This window comes from Conger conger, chromosome 2, assembly GCF_963514075.1.
Source record: "Conger conger chromosome 2, fConCon1.1, whole genome shotgun sequence".
Classification (NCBI taxonomy): domain Eukaryota; kingdom Metazoa; phylum Chordata; class Actinopteri; order Anguilliformes; family Congridae; genus Conger; species Conger conger.
Genome location: NC_083761.1, coordinates 16683503 through 16709077, shown reverse-complemented (window position 1 = coordinate 16709077; position 25575 = coordinate 16683503). Strand labels below are relative to the sequence as shown.

General features: G+C 46.9%; 1 protein-coding gene across 1 annotated transcript in view; it reads left to right on the top strand.

Moving 5' to 3' along the window:
- waplb (WAPL cohesin release factor b) overlaps positions 1-25575 on the top strand; it is a 41897-nt gene that overhangs the window by 4662 nt on the left and 11660 nt on the right. Inside the window, exons 3-10 of the mRNA XM_061230636.1 lie at positions 8511-9204; positions 10381-10664; positions 13168-13289; positions 18730-18822; positions 21147-21311; positions 22224-22360; positions 23063-23174; positions 23676-23903. Of these exons, the coding sequence (XP_061086620.1) occupies positions 8511-9204; positions 10381-10664; positions 13168-13289; positions 18730-18822; positions 21147-21311; positions 22224-22360; positions 23063-23174; positions 23676-23903 (1835 nt within the window). The remainder of the gene's footprint in view (positions 1-8510; positions 9205-10380; positions 10665-13167; positions 13290-18729; positions 18823-21146; positions 21312-22223; positions 22361-23062; positions 23175-23675; positions 23904-25575) is intronic.

Below are 25575 nucleotides of genomic sequence, written 5' to 3'. Positions count from 1 at the left end.
ATTCGAGTATCCATGCTCTACTCCCCTGTTACTCAACTCACAGTCCTCAAGGCCAGATAACTTATGGTTTTGCACCTTTTTTTGACCGAGGAGTTGGGTATGAAAACAGTCTGGCCTATTGGTAATGCTAATTGTTTTGTTTTTGTAATTGTTATTACTTGGGAGAAAAGAAAGCCAGGGTTTGGATTCGAGGACCTGATTTCACCATGATTTATGCCAACAAGCTTTTAAGTGGCAGAAGTTAGGAGCACTCTAATGCACTCCTAAATTATATTTTCAGTTGGCACACATTACATTTCTGGAGAAAATGCTCCTAAAATGGCAGTGCTGTAGAGTCTTGAGATGTACTCTGTCCTCGACATCTCCTCACTGCTGCTCTATGCGCAACACTTTATTGTTGGTCTTATGCTCTCTGCTGCTCGAGTTGATAAAAATACTGCCTCTGAGACAAGCTCGTAATGACTAGATTCATCCATATTTTGAATTTGAAAGCTGCAGTTAATTTGCTGCGGGTAAGTGGCAGTTAAATTCACTCTGGTTCTTTAATGGCATGTTTCTGCCCGAGATATTAATTGTGTAGTCGGTAATATATGGACGCGAGGGCCTATTTCAGCTCTTGCCCTGATCATTGGTGATTAATGGATATGATGCGATTTTGTTTTCTTTAGCCAAGCGTTTTATAGCCAAACACAAGTTATGTCGGTGACTGAGTTGGGGGCTTGGTTTCCTCTGCAGAGATGGTCCAAGAGGAACAATGGAATGACATCATCATTGTGCAACAGGGATACTCAGTCTTACCCACAGAGGGCCGGTGTAGGTGCAGGCTTTTGTTCCAACCAAGCAGTTGCACACCTGGGGCATGCTCAATCTTAAAACGTTTTGCTACGGTTATTGTGTTGAACGATATGTTTTCTCCCAACGGTCTACAACGTTTTACAACAGGCTTTGACTTATGTTTGTTCCTGTTTGGTGGTTGTGTCGGCGGTGTAGCCCGAATCAATAATGATGTAGGCCTATGCTTTAGAGGCTGGAGAATGCCTTCTCAGACACATGGGAACAATCCTTAGTCAATCTTCAGTCTTCCTGCGGTTTGCAGCAGGATGTTGAACGAGCCACTGTTTCAGTTTAAATAGACGTTTGGCGGGCCTGAACATGGCCCTGCTTCTACAAATCAACCATTAGATTCATTGCTAAGGACCTTGGTTCATCGAGTTAGGTGTGTAACTGCTTGGTTGGAACAAAAGCCTACACCATACATCCCTTTCTAGGAAATATTGAGTATCCCTATTGTACAACATTTTCAAAGACGGCCAGTGATATTTTTCATCATGATTTTCAAGTGTTGAACAGATTTTGTGCTTCAGTAATAGTAGTGCTGTCTTTATAGCATGGTGAGAAGAACTCAACTGGGAACCTAATTATCATTAGCAATTCCTATGCATAAACGCCACTGGGGACTTCTTAAAACTTTGATGGTTATTTGTAGAGTAAATGTCTAACTGCCTCTTTTAATAGTGGGCCCAACAGCCGTCCACAGCTTGTCCTCGTTCCCTCCGTGCCGTTTGGACAGGGGACTGCTGTCATAGACCCTAATTACTCACAGGGGAGGCCCCTATCAACATCCAGACACAGGCTTCTCTTTATTTTCCCAGGCAACCATGCATTGCAGCTGCCTGCCACTTAGCACGTTTAAGTCTGCGGTGCCCTAAAAAGTGCCAGGTGTTAAGAATTGATGTTAGACTGAGGAGCGCACAGGCAGATTTTTCTCCCGCCTCCAAAGCTGCCAACTCCGTGTCACATTTGTCTTTCGGTTGAATTTTAAGCGACGTAAATATGCGTAGATGAGCTTGACGGCATGCCATTAGTTTGAGTTTCAGAGAAGGCCATGGGAAACCCCCCTACCCCCTCCTCCAAACCGATATATTCTCAAGTAGGTCACGTAACGTCAGCGCGACGCTACTCAACTCCACATCCTGCGGGCAGCTGTTTCTGCAGGCATTCGCTTCCCCCTGTACACGGCACCCGCCTGATTACACAAATTCACTTATTACCTGAACCGAGGAGGTAAAACCAGTGAAATCGGGCGTCAAAATGTATGGCCGGAGCGAATGTGCGGACACATTCCCACAGGATGTGCAGCTGAGTGGCACTGCATCAGGACGTCGGGCTGCATCGTGGTTTACTGTTTTTTTATGAAGAGTAAGACCCTAAATCCAGGAATACGACTGCCGCCAGAGGAAACTAGCCAGTCTAGTGGAGTAACTTCTGCAGGGTGATGGTAACTTGACATGTTCATGGGGTCTCAAGGGACCTGTACATTCCTTAAGGGTCTCCAGGATTATTGACCTCATTGAGAAATCGATGCCCCTTAATTAGGCCCCCCCCCCTCTATCCCGGCTTTCACACCGGTAAGTGTTAATGTCTATTACTGCCCGTTAAGGATTGATCAAACAAAGCTTTCCATTGAACGTTTCATTTTTTGAGGCTAATTATTTAAAAGCCAAGTTGATACCTGGGCCGCAACCCCCCCCCCCCCCTTTGCAACTGATGTTGTGTGCGACGCTTGGGAAATATTGTGACTCCCTGTGGCTTTCGGAAGAGAAGTTGTATTGCTAACTTCTTGGCAAGCCACTAAATGAATGTATATGAAAAATAAATTTAATTTCTGATAAGAATGCATTTGAGTCCCTCTGCCACAAAAGCAATCCTGGCCAAATCCAATTCAGCATTGATCAGCAGGGTTCCCTACTGGTTAAACTTCAGTGTCTGAGCAGGAAAGAACAAAATTTCAAAAATGTTACCTTTGTGCGAAGTCACCAGCCGTTCCCTCCTGACGGAAGGGCAAATTTGTTTACACTTTGCATGCCAGGCTTAAGCTGTGCGTGAGCTGGGTGAAGATAAATCCCAAATCTCTAACATAAACAGGGGCTTGATGAACAGCAGGCCTGCTGGTGCTCCCAGATCTCCGCTGCTAAAAGGAGAACACCCAGGGCACTGTTTGGGTGGAGGAATCTGCCATGTTGGTCTAGTCTTACTGAGCCTGCTACAGCCAAACTCTGGCCTTTGAGAAGGCCAAAATGTAATTGCAGGTCCTTATTTAAGCTTTATATTTAAATAGACTATGAGTAATTGAATCTGTTAAATACTTGTCTTGCTTTAGTAGCTTAGCTTACATCAGTTATTTACCAATCTTTCCAATCTCACAAAATGGATATTTGGTCATTTGTGGCTTGTGTTATTCGTGGCTTAAGTCACAAAATGGTCATGAGGTATGCCTTGTGGTTTATAGGTGATGATCAGTATTGTGGGTTTCGAGGCCAGCATTTCAGGGACTGGCTTTCAATCCACTGCCAACCAGGTCTGTTTTATGGAGTGATCCTTGATATTGTTGACTCAGGCAGTGAATTCCATATCTCTTGAGTTACCATTGTCTCACAATCAAATACTTCACAAAACAAGACATCCAGTTTCTTTATTTTTCAATGTATAATTTGTCATTTGCACACTGGGGGAGGAGTGTGAAAACTGTGGTAGGAGGTGAATACTTTTCTGTCGTCTGTGTGGGTGTGTTTGTGCCCGTCCCTGCATCTGTGTGTAAAACCTGAAACTTTTAATTTAAAGGCCCAACATATTTCCTATATAAAGTTTTAAAACATTCACACCATATGTCACAGGCTATGGCAGTTGTTTCACCATTAGTAGTGTAAAAATATAGCACTGTAGATTGGATTGCCAGAATTTTTATTAGTTTTTGAACTCTTGACAAAGAAAGGAGTTTGTGGGAAAGTAGCGATGACTTTGTTCTCAGGATACATTTTGTTCAGAAACCTCAGGTTGCGGAGTTTCTAGTGTGCACATTATGTTTAGCAGAATGTTCTGCTTTTAAAGTCATATTGGAGTGTATTTATTACATGTTCGAATATAGGACTTAAAGGTACAATAGGTAATTTCAGACTTCTAATGGCCAAGAGAGGAATAACAGCAACCAACACCCTCAAACCACAACACTGTTTATCCCTCCCCCTTCTGTGTAAACGTACTGACGTTGAAACGCCATTGGCTGTTTGAGACCTCTTGATTTAGGACAGTTTTCTGAAGTTAGAATCCTTTGCTGAATCTGACGAGGCACACTCGTATGCGCTGTTAATACGAAGAAATAAGACATTTATGATAAACAGCATACAAAGGACTGTTAATTGAAACCAGTTTTCAACCAATGAGCTTGAATTAGTGTACAGTTAAACAATGTTTTGGTACAGAGTGTCGGACTGTCAAGTGTATATTTCAAAAACAGGCAGAAGGTGAGTCAACATGGCAGTGAGCCTTTTTCAATGATAGGAAGGGATTTACAGTGGTACCTATTGTACCTTTAAAGAAGACATTGGGCATCAAGCGAGAACATTTTTGTATGCTGCTTATCATAAATGTCTTATTTATTCGTACGAACGGCTCGTGCGAGTGTACCTCGTCAGATTCAGGAAACGATTCTAACTTCAGAAAACCATCCTAAATCAAGAGGTCTCGAACAGGTCGGGACCACAAATGTTGTTCCTACCCAAGTAAAAATTCAAAATACAAGAAAATCGGTGAAAGTATTTTCATCCAGGCCATTTAAGAACAAATCTGTTCGTTCGAGTGGTTCTTGCACGAGGGCCATTGTTTTACACTGCAGATCTGTAGGGAGTTCGATTCCGCTGAAAAGCTTGACGGGGCTTCCTGTCTTCAAGAAAATTACCGGTGTTGCTTGCTGTGTGAGAAAGTGGAACGTGTAGCAGATGACAGTAACGCATGTGTTGCAGGAGCCAGGGCATATAGCCGAGGTCGTCTAGCACTGCTCACAGGTGTCAGTCTTCACCTCGGAAGTGTATTTTATTTCTCCAGCTGTTGCGCAGTGTATCTCTCTCTCTCTCTCTCTCTCTGCCCAACTGTTGGCTTACAGTCTAGGGTTTACAGGCAAACACAAGTGTAAGTGTTCATCTATCTTTCCTAAAGAGGCATGGCTAGGACATTATTCATAATGGTCGACACATTTTGACATTGCACACTTGCGTGTGTGTTGCCTATTTAGTAGTATCTTTATTTTCAAATTTTGAGCTGAGCTGTTCAACAAACCCAATCCACAGATTAATCCATTCGTGGCTAGATACAACATGGGTACCGTGATAAGGAACACTCCATGTAACGTTCCTTTCGCTGCCTCGTTTGTTCTAATGGTGGTCCTTCTCGAGACTCCTATGCAAGTGGAGCATGGAGTTTTCCCGATAACAGATGAAGGATCTTGCATTGGAAGTGGCGCGTGTCGCATGACACTGTCTGCTTGGCAAGAGCCCCCAACCAAGCAGGTGAAGGCTCCCTTAATGCTTCCTGAAGCCTTCATATAAAACCCTGTGATGTGGTACAGAACCGTCTCCCTGATCCCACGTCAAGAGGAATCTTTTCACACAGTAATTTGTCTGCAGCGAGTCAATTGTCGGTTAAAAATTTACAGAGCATGAATTAAATTTTTCTGTATCAGTGCATCTAATTGGAAGTGAATTTTGATGTCTTCTCCGCTATGGTTCAGAAATCTAAAATATTAAAGGAATTCTCATCTCCATGCACCGTGTAGGGAAACTATTAAAGTCACCCTGCCAGTTTTCTTCTGATTATCTTCATAAACAGCTAGAACGACTTTGAATTATGTCATTTGTTGTGAATATGAGTTTTCTGTGCAATTTCTTTATTTGTAACTACATTTTTTATAGGTAAGTTACTTTAAGTTGACTCGCCGGGTTTCTAAAATTGCTGGTTAAGCACATTTTGTGAGCATGGAAAGTGTAAAAACTTACATGCAGCAAAAAAGGAAAACTGTCATGAATGCAAGTATGTGCAATGTTAGTGGAGTAATGTTCCCGTTAATTTCAAGAAGAGTAGATTCCTGTTGCCTAACTGTGATTGGCTTCTGGTTCAAGTAAAATAAGTGTACTTTCACTATCTTTAAAAGTGCCATCTTCATACTGCAAGCATTAGTGATAGTCCTATCAGCGCTTCGAGTGCTCGCTGCCCTCCAGGCCCCAGACAGGACTCGCGTTGTGCAAACCGAATCATCGGACCAGCTTTGAAGCCGACAGCAGTGTGGAGGATTAGGTGGGAGAGGGGATTATTTGGGCCAGATTAGGACACCGGGGGGTTGGGTGCTTGGAGGCGGAGTCTCAGGTTTATTGAAAGGAAGAAACTTCTATAAAAAAAGTTGTTAAATGCAATTAGTCCCTGGCCATCTGGTTATTGGTGTTGTGCTACCCTATTAACCTCATCGCTGAATGTTCCCATCTTTCAGTTGAAATCCGGAGCAGTTTAACCTTCAACAGCACCTCCTGTTACAGCACAACCCCTTTACTGGTCTTTAAGGGCCTCCTGTTTCGTATCTTATGTGTTGTCTGTCGAGGTTTTTTCAGTTTGAAAAATCAAGGCAGGAACTTTTTCATCCCCTGGCCACACAGGGGCTGGTGTATCCCAAAATTCCCCAGCCAATTTCACCGTTTTACCCGGCAACTAGGTATTTAGAATAGCTCAGGACCTCCAAGTTATTGGGTGGTTACTTACCAATGTTGCTGGTGGAGTAGACGAACGTAGCAGCCACAGGTCAAATACCAGCATTTGGCTGGTGGCTGGTGTTAATTTCACACCCTGTTGATACTAACACTCACCAGGGGGGCTGGGGCTCAAAGGGGGCTCTTGAGAAGCAGTCAGGGGGGTCTGGAGATGATAGAAAATTATTAAAAGCTTCAATCACAAAATATCAATAATATCACAAGAGTAATTCATTCCAGTGGAATATGGAAAAGGCAGCCGGCAGAATTTATTTTTGTTCTGCAGATATTCTGAAGTCATCCTGTCAATTGAATCCTTCATAAAGACAGGTAAACGGACTGAGATTAGCTTGTTTTCTATTGAGGTTGGCTGGTTTGGAGGATTATTTGGCCCTTCGCAAATAACAGGAGGTTATCTTGCAAAACAAGGCAACTGAAGCCCTAAGCTTCAATTTGAAGCATCAGCATGAAAATGGTTTTGTTGGGTGCAGCAGTGCATGATGGTCTCAGCCTGCTGCTTTTTTTTTTTTTTGTCTAAAGCATATGGGCCAATCGTATTTAATTTCATGATCTATCCAGTGGGGTTTATCGCGTTTTAATGGCTTCTGAGACACTGGTCTGTACCTGAAACCTCTCGAGTGATGTGCCGTCTCGCACCCCTTCAGCCGGCTTCACATATAAAAACGACGCCAGGCAGAAATAATCTGAAACGCTGCGGCTAATGGAACCGAGAAAGTGCTGAAACGCACTCGAGAATTGCGTAGGAATCGTTGCGTAACCTCTCGGCGGTTTTTCCGGACTTCCGTCCCTCTGACATAACGAGAGAAAACGGTGTTTTCTCGATGGGCTCCCTGCTCTCGATCGCTCAAGTGGAGAGGATGGCTTATTTAAGGCCGAACAAGCCGGGTTTTTTTGGGTGGGGGCTGGGGGGGTGTTTAGGTATTAATTTTTTTGATGCCTGTGTTTCTTCCAAGGCCCTGCTAATGGAGAGGGAGAGGAGAATAATTGTAGGTGTTAGCGCGGCAGACTGCAGGGCTGCTAACTCATAATGTGCATAACAAGCACGTGCAGCTGACCAGATGGGGGTTTTTCGTCAGACTTTGTTTTGACTCTTTGGGCTGTGATTGTTATTTTTAGTGCGCTCAGGGCGTTTCTTTCCCCGGCCCGGCCACGCCGCGTAGCCCGCTAACACGAGGATGCCTCGACCCGCTGCAGCCGCGAAAGCTGCTGCCTCAACACTCATTCTAGACCCCTGTTTAAAAGTTTGGGTGTACCGGAACACGAGGCGGCGGGCTAGCCGGTACGCTGCCCCACACGTTTCTGCGGTCGGAGACAACGCCGGCCGTTCCGGGCAGTGATGGATGGGCTCTGTGCCGGAGAGACGCGCGGTCGTAACCTACGTCGGCTCTTCTGCGGCGGGGTCAATGTGGAGAAACGGCCGCGGGGTTTTGTCCTCGCTGCGGAGAGCCGCTTAACCCCACTCAGATTATGAGCTGCAGGGAGACGCTGCCAAATGGGCTTTTTAGTGCCAGCCTGGAACGCGAACTGAAGGGAAAAGGTCGATGAGGATGACTGCACGCTTGCTTGCCGTTTTTTCTAATCCGCGATTGTTTTGGTCTGGCTTGTGAGGGTTTTTGTAATGTGATGCTAAATGTGCGGGGTATGCCTTGTGGTTTGTATCAATTTTATTGGGGCTGCCTGTAGCCTAGTGGCTAAGGTACACGACTGGGACCTGGAAGGTTCAAGCTCTGGTGTAGCCTTGACATGATGCGGGTAGCTGTTGGGACCTTGAGCAAGGACCCTTAACCCCACATTGCTCCAGGGGTGATTGTCCTCTGCTTGGTCGAATCAACGAAGTTGTTTTGGATGAAAGCATGAGCTAAATAGCTGTTTATTAATTATTTACTGAACATCTTTTCTGTTTTCTGTGTCATTCCTTAGGCAAGGCATCACAGACGCGGTCCTACGAAAGCTCTGAAAAGCACAGCTACTCCTGGTACAAGAATGCCTCAGAAAGCGACAAGAAGCCCGTCTCCCAGACCACCGCTCTGAAGACACAGGCCAAGGACCCGTTGGACAGCTGGAGCTCCATCATGGCCATCCGCTCCACCTCCCCCAGCGCGGAGCCCAGAGACCCCCCTCCCACGTGGACCCCCAGGCAGGGCCTCGAGCCCAAAGCCTCGGGCGCCAAGGACGACTCGCCGAGCTCCGACCCGGATTCCGACCTCGCCCACAAGCCGGCGAGCGGCGAGGCGGGGCATGGCGACTGCGAGGCCTCCGCTATGGAGACGTCCGAGTACGAGGACCACGCCCAGTCCCTCCTCCGGCCCTCCAACTGCCGGACCTACCACCGGCCCAACAAGGGCAAGACGGGCGCCGGCGGGGAGGGCCCCAACAGCAGCGGAGGCCCGGCCCAGCCCAAGACCAACAGCGTCGCGGAGAGCAAGCCGGGCGGGAGGGGCCGGACGAGAGACTACACGGTGCTGCACCCGTCCTGCCTGTCCGTCTGCAACGTCACCATCCAGGACTCCATCGAGAGGAGCATGGAGGAGTTCATCGGAACCACCTCCGCCGACCCGGGGGAGGCCGGCCGCCTGAGGAAGAAGACCGAGACGACCCCCACCAAACCCACCAGGTGTGCCCACTTTCCCCCCCCTAATCCCCCCTGGCAACGGCAGGGCCTGGCTTCATGGTGCCCATGGTACTGTTCCTTCTCCGTGACCCCTGGAAGGCAGCAGGTTCCACTCAGCCAACAGATGATGCGTACATTCTTTGCAGGCAGTTTTTATGTATTTTTAGCAAATCTGTCTGTATCTACGTTGCTGAGCTAGCTACGTTGCTAATCTGTCGGCATTAAGTTTTCTAGTTCTAGAAGCTGCTGCCTTCCAGGCATCTCAGAAGCTGCAGATGTCCCAGGATTTTCACGCACAACGGTCTTGAGTTTGCGAGTGCGAAAAACTAAAAACATCCAGTGAGCAGCAGTTCTGCGGGAAAAAACGCCTTGTTAAAGAGGTCAGAGAAGGGCCAGACTGGTCAAAGCTGACAGGAAGGTGACAGTAAGGCAAATAACCGTGCATTACAACAGTGGTATGTAGAAGAGCATCTCTGAGTTGTGTCAAACCTATAAGTGGATTGGCTACAGCAGCAGAAGACTTGAGTCTGAGAAATAGGTCTAATAAATACCTCGTAAAGTGCTCACTGAGTGAATATTTGTACGGCACGTCAAAAGCACTTGCAACTGCAAGTTGCTCTGGCTATAGCCTCTGCCAAACTACAAAACTGAACTGTAAATTATCTGATGTGTGTGGAGCGAAGCCGTACGCGTGGCGGGCCTGTGTAACCAGAGAGCTAGAATAGAGCCAGGTCCAGCTCGTAGGCTGATTTCTTCCATGCTTAAATCTACTTTTGCAGACCTCAGCACTTTTTTTTAATTACATTTTTACAATGGGTCTTTATGGGAAAGTTTCTTACAATGAGGTGTTACTCCATATTCTAGGAGTCCTTATTAGGTTCAGACTAGTCGTCGGATAGCGTAGTTGGTTAGGTATGTAATGGAAGGTTTACTTTGGCGAAATATAGCGTTAATGCCTTTAGAAAAAGGTATTTGTCTCGCAGTTGTTCACCATTTCACATGCCTAGTATCTTGAAATGGAATCGTTTTCTCTGCCTTTTCTCAGAGCGGAACCGTAGACTTACGCAACTACACGTGCGCATTGCTCGTCCTACTAAAGCGGAATAGGTTTTAGAGTTGATAGCTGATAGTTGTGATTGCCCTCTTTCTCCTTCTAAGCTCTTCGTTGTTTTCATGCAGGTTCAGGCCCACGCAGAGCAAGTCCAAGAAGGAGACCAAGCTGGAGTTCTTCGGGTTCGAGGAGAACGAGGGCCTGGAGGTGGAGGGGGACCCCACGGCCTCGGGCAGCACCAACTACAAGATCAAGTACTTCGGCTTCGACGACCTGAGCGAGAGCGACAGCGACGAGGACGAGGACACCCAGAGCAGGAGGGCCAAGAAGAAGGCCGCTGCCCTGGCCATGTCCATGAGCGACAGCCCGCAGCCCAGCGACTCCCAGGACAGCCAGGCCAGCACTAACACAGGTCAGACCCGGCGGCCACAACCAGGCGTCATTTATATAGCTCAAATCCGGGTCTCTGCGGAGAGTCGGTGCCGCTAGCGTCAGTTTGGTTGGCTTTAGTATAGACCAGGGGACGGCAACCCTGGTCCTGGAGAGCCGCAGGGTGTGCTGGCTTTTGTCGTTACTCAGCACTTAATTGATCGATTAAAGCAGTGGATTAACTCGCCTCACCTGGTTTCTTGGGTATGAATCAGTTGCTGGTATTAAGGCGAAAACAAAAACCAGCACCCCCTGCGGCTCTCCAGGACCAGGGTTGCCGACCCCTGGTATAGACGTTTCAGCCACCACTTTCAATGTAAGTCGGTGGTAACCGTATGGGAGCAATACAAAGTCAATTTTTCCTCAAAAGAAAAATACAGATTTTTTGCCATCTGCCGATTTTTTTGATTGCAGAGTTTTTGTGTTATTAGGACAATATCGTAATTCCTGGTCAGTCTGTCCATGCTCACTAGCATCAGGGTAGCATCCAGTATCAATCCACTCCTTTCAATGTAAGTCGGTGGTAACAATATGGGAAGAATACAAAGTACATTTTTCCTCGGGAGAAAATATAGATTTTCCTTCATTGAGCGTCTCCCCGTGTGGTGATTTGAAGTTTTTGTGTCATTAGGACAATATAGTACTACCTTGTGGACGATTTGGGCAGTTCGTGTCAGCTGCTCTATCTCACACACTCGCCGGCTTAAAAGGGCTTCCCGTTTCCCAATTGTGCAGTCAATTTGTACAACATGGCGTCGCCCAAGAACTTCACTTCTGCGGTGTCAGAACTCTTGACAAGCCCATGGAGAGTCAATGGGCGATGTCACGTACACTTTGTCCATATTTTTCTACAGTCTGTGTCAGACACGCGGCCTTACAGGCCTGCGCAGTAGGGATGGCAGATATGCCGCAACTATGATTATCGAATGCAATAACAGCCATTGCCTCAATGTGGTGCCCTGCCTTTCTCTTTTGACTTTGTCTTTAATCGTTCCCGTTGTGGTAGTAAACAACCATTCTTCAGAGGCCATATTATTTATTGGGTGACCATAAGATAGGCATTTAGCAGCAAGGCCTTACAGCTTCCACAAAATGTACATAAACGCATCACATGATCACATAGAAGTTATGCGGCTGCTGCTGATTGGCTGTCTTAACACCCAATAGATACGTGGCAACTTTTTTTTTTCTTCTCTGGAAGCTTTTCACGCAGCCTCAAGAGTTTGGTTGTTTACTATCGCTTCCGGTATAATTAAAAACTAAAGGATGAAAAGAACGGTGAAACGCCATATGGTGGAGATGACCGTTATTGCATTCCATAATTATCATTGTGGTCGATTGCCCAGCCCCGCTCTCCTAAAGATTGATATGTGCTAACAGGGAAGATTATTTAGGAGCACATGTACCAATTAGGGTGCATTAGTGTTCTTTGGCAAAAATGTTACCGTAGAACCCTGTCCTCATGGTGAAAGCACTACCGTCTGTAGTTAGAACGGTGAGGAATGATCACTGGGACATGAGAACCGGGCGAGCAGCTGTCTGACGCATTGGCCAAATTTCTTCTATTAAATCTTACCGAGCTGCTCATTACAAGGAGGCTTGGTGCCGTCCCAAAGTCCAGGAGAACTACAGGGGTGAACACAGCGGGTGAGCAGGTGGCCCTCCTGAAACTCCAGTCATTCATTTTGATTATTTTCGACAAGTGGGGGCCGGGGGGGGAGGGAACCGCAAAAACCCTTCAATGCGGAACTGCCAATCGGGGCGCATTGTGCTGGGGGAAGAGGCGCCGGAGTTGAGATGATTGACTTTTTTCGGTTCAGGGATGTGATTAAGTAAGTACAATCTTGATTGTGAATTTGTGTCCTTGGAGAAGTGCCTGCTTAGGAGTTGATTACAACACCGCTAATTTAATCAAATATCATTACTCCGATCTGCCTGAACGAAGCCACACAAAGCCGCCCAGTGCAAAGGGGTGGTGGGTTGATACCTTGCTATCGTTGTACCCGGCTGTAGATGGCAGTCGAGGGCAGCCCCCGTAGCTGGCTTCCACCAAAGTGGCTACACTGTCTGCTTGTTGTAGCGCAACGCTAGCGGCTAATGCGGTTATTGGATGTGCAGTCAGCAAATGGCTGAGAACGGGAGACATAAACAAGAACATTAATTTCCATGGGTATGCAGCGTGAGCCTCTACTTCATTTAATGCATATTCATTTTCAAGAGCCTTCGCTAAATTTGTTCTCAATTCTTTCTTTGTGTCTGGAGTAGTCGCAGTATGTTTAATCGTGTTTTTCTGACACTTACATTCTTGTATTAAGTTATTATACCGAAATCATGCCCGGAATATATTTCCATTGATTGTACGTAAATGGAGCCATTGTCATTCCTAATAGTGCCTTTGTTGCGGGGGATGCCACAGGCAGTGTGTGCCGTCTCTCAAACTGATTCCCCCTGCCTGCTTATTAATCACTCGCTCGCTCCGCCCGCAGATATTCTGGAATTCTCCGATGACCCAGGTCTCACATTACCGGAAGTGCAGAAGAGGTCACAGGGAAAACAATCGGAGAAATCCAAGGACGGCGGCAGGAAGATTTTCAGCGGCCCGAAAAAGGTGAGGGCAAATGGCTTCGAGGTGGGTGTTGGAGCGCCTGACGGTGAAACCTGCACCCAGCGGTGGAGAAAATTCATGAGATGATGTCATGAATACCGATTACACGCGTTCAGACCTCGTGCGGTACTGTCCAACAGTCGTACGGCCTTCAACACAGGAAACGCCGCCGTTTCATGCTTGAAATCAAAATTGGCTTGGCAACTTAGACATTACGTGGGAAGAACATGTCTGTTTGTTTATTGAGCTGTGGTTATTTATTTTTTTCCTCCTAAACATGCAAATTCAGTTTGGTTTAATTTGTGTAGTGCTTTTTACAGAAGACTGTCAGAGGCTTTAGTAGCATAAGCCAATGCCAGACCTCAACCCCTGAAATAGGAAGCATCTGAGGTTAAAAAAAACTCCCTAGTTGGAGGAAATTCCAGGAGGAATAGAGGGTATTATATGTTCACTGCATATACTGTATATCCACTGTATTATACATTCTTTCTTGGCCTTGGTACTATGCCAAGAACCTTTCCTGCCATCGTCATCAGTCAGTATTTTATATCCTGTGGGCTATTTGATATGAAGTGGGACTGGATAGCACCAGAAGGTTTTCTCTGAAGAGCTCATCATAGATTTAAAGATTTTGACAGGGTACTTGTATTGAATGATTGATTGCATTGCTGCTGCTAAGTTCGGAATATTTCAGTTCTCATCTTTTAGACTTTTTGGAATCGAGTGACGTGCCACACGATGGCAATCAAATTATCGGATTAAGAAACACCCTTAAGTGCACGAGATGCAGAAGATTGAGAGTGAGATTTAAAGGCATAATCCCCTGGGTAAATAAATAATAGGTGGTGCGTATATTTGACCATGAATAGAAAAATATATTGGACTATATCCAGGTCATTTTCTGTCTGCCTTTGCACAAAGCTTTGAGATGAATTGAGTGAGAGTCCTTGTTGAGCGTAACTGTCGTCATTCGACACAGACATTCGTGACTGCATTGTCGCTGTTCTGGCTTCGGACAAGGACGGTCTGGCCTGGTTATGAATTGAAATGGGAGTTAATTTAACGCACTGTTCAGTTCAGTCTGTGGGTGAGTGGACGTCAGGGTCATTTGCCCGGTTTAAAAAAAAATATTCTCCCCAAACAGCAGGCTTCTCAATTGGCACCCCGGGTTTAATGCTTTGTGCAACCACCCCTGGCAAGGATGACAGCCGAGAGTCTTTTCCTATAATTGTGCTAAGGTTCGAGAACATTTGGAGGGATTTTTGAGTATTCCTCCATGTACAACTTTTCAGAATCATTGATGTCCTTGCGCCCCTCTTCAGACTACAGGCATTTCATGTCTGGAGACTGAGATGGCCAATGCTGAACATGGATGTTTTTTTTGTTTTTTTTCCACTTGACCATTTCTTTGTGAATTTTGATGTAAGTTTGGAGACAATTTTACCTATGACCAAGTCTCTGCTTCCTAGCAGAGACGACCAGATTTTCTGCCAAAATGTCCTGGTACTTAGTTGAATTAATTGCGCCATTTATCTTAAATAGTTCCTCTGGACCACTAACAGCAAAATATCTCTCAAACCTCAATATGGCCAATATTTTACAGTAGGTATTATGAGTTGCTTCTTCTTGAGATGATGTATGAGTATGCATTCATCTTTTGCTGCCAAAGGTGTCTGTTGTGTGTCCAAAACATCCAATTTTGGTCTCATCTGACCATAGCACTCTCTTCCAGTCATAATTCCTATGATGTTTGGCAAACTCCAGATGCTAGCTTTTGTTTACTGCGCTTGGTAAGGGCTGTCTTTGTGCAACCCTTCCAAAGAGTTTGCTGGTATAGTGGTGATGTTTTATGGTTGTTTTTGTGACCCACAAGATGCAACCTATCTCTGCAATTCTTGAACCTGGCATCCTTGGCTTCTTCATAGCCTCCCTCATTTCAGGGCACTGTAATTTTTTGGGACGAATCACTAATCAGATGTTTCTGATTAGTCGGCTGTGTTCAATTGGGTGTTCAGGTCCTTAGTGCAGGTGTAAGAGAGGCTTCAGTATCTAATCTTGATTCTGTGCTTTTTTTAATTTTTTAATTTTTTTATATCTTGGGTTATTGACAACATGAGGAACAGATGTGCCACTGAAAGTTAAAGAAGCCATGATGCTGAGAAATAATAATGATGACAAAAAACAGTCAGATACCAAGGCCAAACCTTAAATTAACCAAAATCAACTGGCTTTTAACAGTCACTCCTTTCCAGAACAACTTGCACAGCTTTCATTATTTTCGTACAATCAGTTTATACAGCTGGGTATCTACCGAAGCATTTCAGGTTAATCACAACAGCGGATCAAAACTTCTATTTGCTAGCCCAGTTCCCTAACCGCTATACTAGGCTGCTGCCCTGTTTGCCATCATATTTATTTTATTTGTTTGTATTTCTCTCTTTCGCCTCCCAGAGCAACGGGGTTTCCAGTTAACTGCATTTTATCTCTCTCAGTGCCGTTCTCATCGTCCCGCCGCGCACCGTTTGGAATACCATCGAGCTCGTCGTCCAAACGCTTTCCGGATTCAACGTTTCCAGCGCCAAGCAGTCCCTTTTCCAGCGCTTTTGGAAACGGCGGGTCTCGATTATTTCGCGGTTTGGGCTGTTTCGGGCGCTGGGTCTGGCTTCGGCGAGGGCGCCGTGTCTGAACGCGGGCGATAAACGGGGTCTGGCGGCGACGGCGGTACGGATGGCTGGGCCTCCGTCGGATAGATCCAACCCTCCTGTGAGAGCGTCCGATTGCAGGAGCCTCTTCACCCTGCCGCAGGAGGTGGGGGGGGGGGGAGCTCCTCTCAGGGCTTACTGCAGGTGTTCATGCGGCTTAGCATCGACTCATTTCTGCGGGTGAAAATAATTGAATTACCCCACACGTTTAATTACAGTGTTTAGGCCCATCTTCTCTCCGTAGGGATGCGCGGTCTTCTCTACACCACTTGCACTTAGCCCTGCTCAGTGACAAAAATATACTCATACTTCCCTAAAAGGAAATAAAGGCGTATAAGATAATCCTTTGCACTCTAATGTGACTGATGTTGTGCATATCATGTCCTGTGACATACTTCGGCTTCGGCTTAATTGTTAACACAAAAGAAATGCCCTAATTGCCACGGGCAAGTGGCCAATACCTTTTGTGAAATTGAATCCCAACTATAATGTTTGACCGTAATTATCTGTTATTTGATTAAGCGGCCCATGGGCGAGACTTGGAGCAGCGTGATCTTTTCATTCCCTCAGTGCCTCATTAAACCTCTTTCTGCCCGGTCTGGCCCCTAAGCACGGCTAGGTTTAGCCGGCCTGGAACCATTATTGCTTTTGCGATTGACCGTTATCGGATGGAGCGGTACCGGAGCATTACTGGGAGCGGCCTTCGTCTTTAGTCTGGGGTCTCAGTGGGGAGGTCTGTCGTTTGTATGTCAGTGGCTGTGCGTGAGCGAGCTTGCGCCGTGCGGAGAGTCGAAAGTCCGTTATTTTGCCCTTTCCCTTCAAGTTTACTTATGCTCAAAGTTCCCGTGTAAGTAAAGAGAAGATGCGATTCAGGACGATGGAAATAGATTTTTTCAAATCAGTGATGACGTGACAGGGGGGCTTAAGTCACTGTTTTGCGCTTCCAAGAGCCCAAAAAAGGGCAGCTCTCACTCTTGATTACGTAATCTTGTTGGGCCTCTTCAGAATATTGCATAACTGTACTTGATAGACGCGCACTCAGATTCAAATTTTCTTTTGCTCAATTTTGGGAAATTTCCATAACATTTGCTGAACATTTACTCCTGTATTGTGAGAGGCGAGGCCCACTGCACAAACGGCGCTAACCGTATAAACCGCGGCTCCCGGCTTGGCTGCGTTCAGAGCGAGCTGGAACAGCCCCGCGCGCGACCCTCCCTCCTGCCCCAGCGAGGAGTCCGTGTGAGGGGCACCCTGGAGTCCCTGCCTGGCAGGAGGGTGGTACGCTGCACTGGGCCTGGAGAGCGATTGTTAGCGCGGAGGCTAAGACCAGAGTCGAGGTATTTAAGCCATTGTCTCTACACAGCTGCCCGAGCCAGCAAAGTTCTTTTTTCTTTTTTTTCTTCTTTTTTTAATTCGTATCCCAGCAACAGACCTGGCGAATCAGAGTAAAAGGCTCTGATCAGAGGAGATGGAGCCCAGGGTTTTGTGTTTATGTGTTGGCTGTTGTCTCCAGCCAGTCCTGCGGTTTAAGCTATGGGAACTTGGCTTTTGTCTTCATTATGCATTAATTAAAAAAGCACCCCTGTGGTCTTTGTCACGGGATGCTACGGAAGCATATTATGTGCTATGTTTTATACTACATTCTGGTGTAGTCTTAATATAAAAGGTTGTTTGATGTAGTTGCCACTGGCCATATTAGAGTACCTATAAGAGAAAGTTTATAGTGAAGGCTTTTATGCTTGTTGTATTTGTCTTGTTCTAAGATGCTTTTGTTCTTCTGTAGGTAACTTGAGCTGTTCCAGCAAACACCAAAACATTGTAGCATAGTCTAGGAAATGTTCTATCAACCACTTTGCCTCCATTTTACATTCCTGCTAGTTTGTCTTTCATTATTTGATGATAATAATAATAATTATAAACTATTTATAGGGCTTACATAAAACGTAGCTCAAAGTACTTTACTGTAAAAGTATAAAATGGAACATAAGTATATAGAACATATTAACATATTAACAAGAGACATAATTAATTATGTGTTTGAGAAAACTGTGGAGCTTTTCTAAGGCCCCATTCAATGCACTGCAATTCGTAACCATATTTAGAAATGTTTGCCTGTGACAAAACGGTGTTGCAAAATATATGTTTTAGGGAGATGGAAAGTGTTGAATAATGACTCAACGGGAACACCTGCCCCGTGTTCAGATTGTGCCGTTTCATCTGCTGAGAATAAAAGGGATATTTTTATATTATTTATGCCTTCTGTTGCATATAGGTCAGCAGTGGCTTTCATAAAACTGTGTACTGTAGATAATATTAATTTGTATGTGCATCAACTGGTCAATGTTTTTTCACATGAGCACCCTGTTGGTACAGACCTAAATGCTGTTGTCATGATGCACCAAAGCACCAAAGTATGATGGTATTTTGTTGTGTGTGTGTGTGTGTGTTTGTTGGATGGGAAGTTAATTTACAGTCTGTAGATCCCCTTTCACCCCGTTGATTTTTATTTTATCTTTACTGTGATCTTAGCAGTTTATCTTGATGTCTGGAATAGCCCCACAGCTCACTTTTAATGGGCTAATCTGTGTTACCCTGGGAGATTTTTAACATGCTGAACATTCAGTAGGAGACCGTTAGATGGTTAGATCTGCTTGCCTAATTAAATGAAAAATAAGATTTTTTTAAGGAAGGAAAATGGGGAAATCTGATTAATCCTCAAGTTTCTGTCTCTTCTGTCCTAGTCTCCCACGAAAGCGGTTTATAACGCCAGACACTGGAACCGGCCGGAAGCAGAGGAGCTGCCCCCGCCCCTGTCTCGCTCACAAACTGCCCCGGTAAGTGCCCTCCGCCGCCCTTATCTCACTCACAAACTGCCCCGGTAAGTGCCCTCCGCCACCCTTATCTCACTCACAAACTGCCCCTGTAAGTGCCCTCTGCTGCCCCTGTCTCACTCACAAACTGCCCCGGTACGTGCCCTCCGCCGCCCTTATCTCGCTCACAAACTGCCCCTGTAAGTGCCCTCCGCCGCCCCTGTCTCGCTCACAAACTGCCCCCGTAAGTGCCCTCGCCCACTAACTGACCCGATGGACATTATCAAATTGCTCACGCCTGTTAAGAGCAAACATTTGAACGGACAAGACACTACAAGCCAAGCCAAACAGTTTTCAGGTTACTCAAATATGCTATGTGAAAATGCACGTAGCCTCCGCTGTGTCAACCGGCGTATTACTTTTTAATGATAAATAACAAACGGCGAAACGGTCTCATCATTAGCGCCGCGCGGCCGCGGTGAAATATTAATTCCCCAGTCGACGCAAGCGCGCTCCGAAAATTGAATTTGGAATTGCGCCGGTAATGCTGTTTGAGAAGCTTATGACGGCGCTGACAAATTGCTCTCGGCAGACCGACAGGACAGGTGCGTGCGATCATCGGGTGTAATTGATGGTTTCGTTTTACGCAGAAACACTTAAGTAACCTTGCGGAGAGCCGTCTTTCTCTTTTTGATAAGCATTCCCCGCGCATACCCTACATGCATCCCCGATGGGCTTTGATGGTGACGGAGCGATGGTATTAGCCCCCTGTCGCTTTCCATATAGGCAAGATATTAAACCGTAAAACCCTAGTTTCTCCCTAATGGAAGGAAGCTTTTTCCTCCCTGATCCTTCGGGGACGTTTTACAAAGCCGTTCGAGCTGAAAAGGAAGGCAGTTTGGACCATTGGTTAGCGTCGGTATGTAGCTGCTTTCAACAGAACAGACAAGGGGCTGTTTGAAATCGGCTGCGGTTACCCTGGCTAATATTTAACACCATATTCTGCGCTCTACTTACACTGTCAACATTAAAAAGTCATTTTTATAGTCCTGATGGCTTAACATCAGGCTTAACATTGCTACGTGACTCTTGACAAGCGTGTGCAGGTGCGTGAATATTTGAGCAGGCCGGCTGATCCCCCGGTCCCTAATCGGACTGCAGGCTGACAGGTGCCCCTGCCCACGGCACCCAGAGCGAGCTCAGAGCAGTCCCCGCGCCCTGCGTCTCGATTGGAGGCGAGTTCAGAGCAGTCCCCGCGGCCTGCGTCTCGATTGGAGGCCGCCCCGCTGAGGGTTGAGCCCCGGCTAGCCCGCAGGGACGCAGCTGACTAACAATCCGCCGCAAGCTGTCCCCCCAAATGGAGCTTCTCAAAGGGCCCATTATTTACTGAGCCTCCCAGCTGAAGTGCAGCCAAGATGGCAGCGTCGGGCTGACCCAAATGAGACTGCGTGCATCTGGTACTGACTGAAACTTTATATCGTCTACACACACCCCCCTCCTCCCTCCGCCACACACGCACTTACTCTCTGACACGCACACCCCCAGCTCTCCACCACACGCACTTTCTCTCTGACACACTCACACACCCCCACCTCTCCACCACACACGCACTTACTCTCTGACACACACACACACACCCACCTCTCCACCACACACACTTTCTCTCTGACACACGCACCCCCCCCCCACCTCTCCGCTTCACACGCACTTTCTCACTGACACACACACATACACACACACACACACCCACCTCTCCACCTCTCCACCTCACATGCACTTTCTCTCTGACACACACACACACACACACACACACACACACACACACACCTCTCCACCTCACATACACTTTCTCTCTGACACACACACACACGCACACACACACACACACACACACGCGCGCACACACAAACAAACACACACACACACACACTCTGTCTCTCGCACACTCACACTCTCACACATACACCCGCACACACATTATCTTTCTCTTTCTCTCACACACACACAGACTCGCTCTGTCACACACCCCCGCACAAACATTACCTTTCTCTCTCACTCACACAGACACACACAAACACACACACACACACACACACACACACACTCAGTGTTTGTACTAATCTTTTTTTCTTAATGCATAACGCCGGAGCGTTTCTGCAGTATCATGTTCTGCACTGCTGCACACACATTAAGTGGCACACTGGGACTTATGGCATCCCTGGTGCTCCGGGAGCCTGCTGCAGCGTGGCTCCTCCTGGCCTCACACCCCAGCCGTGCCTGCACTGGGAACAGCTCCCGGGGCTGAGTCACCAGGACCCCGCGCTGAGAGCAGGTGTTTGCTTTTACAGGCCAGTCTGTCAGGCGGCAGCAAGGAGACCAACTCCCACAAGAAAGACGACGGGGTGTTCAAAGCCCCGCCGCCCCCGCCCAAAGTCATCAAGTCCGTCACCATCCCCACCGAGCCCTACCAGGACATCGTCACCGCACTGAAATGCAGGAAAGAGCACAAGGAGGTGAGCGCCCGGCCCGTGTCAGGTTCCCGCATTGTTTTACGGTTATACGGTTACATGCGCTCACGCTTGCCACTTGTCACTTTTGGAAAGCGCTAGAAAGAGGTGCTAAGCTCTTGTTCAACGGCCGCCATTTTGTGCCAGTAAAATACCAGGATAAAAAAATAACTGCCCCAAAGAATGTATACTTGAGACAAATACTTTAAGGAACCGGTATCTGAATTATTCCAAGATTTTTTTCAAGGTTCCCAGAATAGTCTTCTGCAAAGAGCAGTACAGTAGTGGGAGGCCGGGAGGGGATGTTTTAAGTTGTTTATTAAGATTCTTTGGCTCACCCAGGTCAATTTGTCCTAACCACAGCGAAGCCTGTGCAAATAACGCAAGGCATCCTACTTCATTAAATTCAACCTGCAGCTTTATCTTCCCTTATCTGTGCACTTGCTTTATGACCGAGAGGGATAGCGTCCGTGCTAAGAATGGCAAAGCAGAAGCCAGTAGGAACTACCTCTTCCACTTCCTCTTCCTCTGAAGTGGAGTGAGACCTGCGGCCTGCTGCCCTCAGTAACCGCATCTTTCACTCTGTAGATTCTGCTGATCAACACTTTGGATAAAAAACTTCCAACAAAGTTGGTAGGATTTATTGCCCCTTTTGATGGGAATGTGGGCGCAAAGTGTCACCGGCCAAGCTTTATGGGGGCTAGATTTATACAAGGTTTTAGATTACTGTGGTCATTTCACTTTTTATTTATCGTAGTAAAATATAGTGTTTCGTTTATGGAAAACAGACTTTATAAGGACATCCAGCCTGGCTCTCTTTTTTGCTGCGTAAAGGACGAAAGGGGGAATTGGCAGGTTTATGCTGCTGTGTCATACTGCTTGTGATAAACGGGCCTCCCTGTGTGCTTCTCTCGCCAGCTGTACACTGTTGTCCAGCACGTTAAGCACTTCAACGACGTGGTGGAGTTCGGAGAGAACCAGGAGTTCACAGACGACTTCGAGTATTTAGCTACAGGTCTGAAGAGTGGTCAGCCCCTCAACACGCGCTGCCTTAGGTAATGTTTCCACTAACTCCTCGACACATACTACTTTAGGTAATGTGCTCACATCATACACTGCTTTAGGTAATGCTCCAACCAACTCCATAACATGCCTTGCCTTTGGTAATGCTCCAACCAACTCCTTAACGCACGCTACTTCAGATAATGTTCCCAGCAACACCTCCTTTACCCTGTCTTGGTATAATGTTCCCACCAACTCCTCAACATGCTCCTTTAGATACTGCTCCCACCAGCTCCTCACCATGCCTTGGGTAATGTTCTCATCAACTTCTGAACTCACACTGCTTTGGGTTATGTTCCCTCCAGGCCCTTAACACATGCTCCCTTAGGTAATGTTCCCACTCCTCATTGCGCACTCATTTAGCTAATGTGCTCACCAGGCTCCTCAGCTCACGCTCCTTTAGGTCTTACCAGCTCTGCATCACACGCTACTTTAGATCATATTCCCACCAACTCCGTGTCGCACCCTGCCGCAGGTAACGTTGCTACCAACTCCTCAACACGCTGCTTTAGCTATCGTTCCCACCAGCCCCTTAACATTTGACATTTTACATATGCTGACTTTTTTGTTTCGTCGACCCCCTCAGTGACTTAGTTATAGACCTCCCCAGCTTCTAAACACTGGGGTAGCCCTCGCCCCTGCTGTCTTCCTTCCATAGATGCCACAGTTTTCCCCCTCTCTCACCCCCTCTGCAGTGTTATCAGCCTGGCTACGCGGTGCGCCATGCCCAGTTTCCGCATGCACCTGAGGGCCCGAGGGAAGGTCGCCAACGTCTTCAAAACCCTCAACGACGCTCCGCAGCACCCGGTACGACCGCCCCCCCCCGCCTGTAGCGCTTGCACAGATTGAGTTTGCTATCCCTCTGCCACGGCGAATGACTATTTTACGGCCTTGGCGACACTGTTTTATGCTTACTGACTTTTCACGGCAGTTTCCTATCCTCAAGGATTCCTCTCTACTATTTTAAGGCTGTTGTACAATTGAAAGCCGGCAGCTGTCTAGGGCACCTTGCTTGTGTTTGCTACATTGTCAATACTTCAATGCGCAACTGCCACTCGAAGCATCGCTTTGGACCATCCCTCTAAGAAACAAGTCTTCCTTTTGATTATTTATGCTCTTAAATTATGTAAGCTTCTCTCCTAGCACAACATGTAGCTGTAATGTTGTTTTGTTTCCAGAGGGCGACCGCGAGCGGCTTGTCATAAATAAGCCCCATTCCACGCTCTCAGCAGCGCGGTGCCTTCCATAATCTCCATCCCTCCATCTCTCCCCGGTCCCGTCTCCCCCCCCCCCACGGTCTCTTCTCAGAACCTGGCCCTGTGCACGGCGTCCCTGATGTACATCCTCAGCCGGGACCGGCTCAACATGGACCTGGACCGGGCCAGCCTGGACCTGATGATCCGGCTCCTGGAGATGGAGCAGGACGACACCGCGGACGACCAGCTGACCGCCAAGGAGATGGGCAAAGTGAAGGAGAAGATCCGCAAGCTGTGCGAGACGGTGCACAACAAGCACCTGGACCTGGAGAACATCACGGTGAGGGCTTCCTTACTATGACTGTGCTGTGACATCACCGTCGTGCCCCGTGAGCATTCTCAATGAGATGAGATCCGCGGTCCTCACTCCTGGTCCTGGAGAGCCGCTGGGTGTGCTGGCTTCCGTTGTTACTCAGCACTTAGTTGGTCTAATATACTCTCTCCTCACCTGGTTTCTTGGGTCTGAAGCGGTTGCGAATAAAAGGGTGAAAACCAAAACCAGTACGCCCTACAGCTCTCCAGGACCACATGTGAGGACCACTGGATTTGATTCATGACCTGTTCCTCTTATTGGGTTTGTGTGAGCCTGTCTTTGCTCCCTCTAGTGGTCATCTTTCAAAGTCCGTGTTGCCTTTGTCCCGGGGGATGCGACCGGTATTGGTTTCATTCTGAACAAACCCTCAGTTTGTTTCATTTGGTTGAGCAGTTATGCGGTAGGCCTCATTGGGTGCTTTTCACTTTGCGCTGAATGTTTGTTACGTAGCGATGGAAATGTTATTCAGCATCTACAACTGCTGTTCTCAAAATGTAAAAAGCTTTTTAGCCAGCCTGTCCCTACTGGCTTTTTGGCAAACCAATTATAGATTCTGTAACAGCGATACAGGGTATTTTGGGTTCAAAACACATTTGTAGCAACTACACTAATTCCCCCAGAACAGACGATATTGGAAACTGTACATTGTTGCTCTGACCTACTTTACTGCTAAACGGGTCCAATATGTCAAATTATCCCCGAGCTAAATATAAGCAAGCGGCCGTCCTATGGTTATAGCACATACTGTAGGTGTCTTGTTGCTTTAAATCCACCACATTGGAGGTAGAAGCAGACATTTTTAACTTTTTATGAAATCTGTCCATTGCGTCAGTTTTGAGTAATGATCGTTGTGCATCAGTGATTTTGATCTGCAGTCTTTGTTTGGGTAGGGTGGCGGGGGGGGCAGCGTCTGCTGGTTTTCCGTGCGTTTCAGCCCCAGTGATTTGTATAAGGCATGGGCTGGCGAAAGAATCCTCACACCTTGTTATCAAGCCCTTAAGTGGCTGCTGAAAGGAAAGCAGAAATACCTGCGCTCTCTGCGGCCCTCCTGGACCGGAGCTTGCCAGCCCGGCTGTAGATGAAGCGCTGACGCTAATGCTAATTTGAAAACAAAACCGCAGGGATTGTGTGAGCGCAGAATGATTTTTATTCAGGATTCTCTCAATAGAAAGGCAAGGCACCGTACACCTAGCAAAGTTTTCTTCACTAGGACCTTGGGTGACATGCTCTGCTCACACTGCTTTGGTAGTTTTCAGTCAGTTTCGGTCCTGTAATGCTAAGGGGACACAGGCGTTTATTCAACTTTAAGCGTATGCCCGGCACGCAGTCTGTCTGCGGACCAGCCTCAATATTTTTAACGTCAATCAAGGAAAAGTGCATCTGATCAGAAGACGGGTCTAATTTAAAAGCCTGTCATTGTGTTTTTGTTTGCCAGCAGGATTTCACTTAAAAGGATCTTCTGTACGTCTGGAGGGAATGTAAAACAGAGTTTTTGGCCCTAGTGTATTCCCAGTAATGTTAGATTTACCAGAACTGTCAACTTCCTAGTGCTCTGAAATTATTATCTTTTCAGACTTTCATAAACAATCATAAACACCCAAACCCGGGCTAGAATTTTCTCTGCAAGTTTTATTTTTCA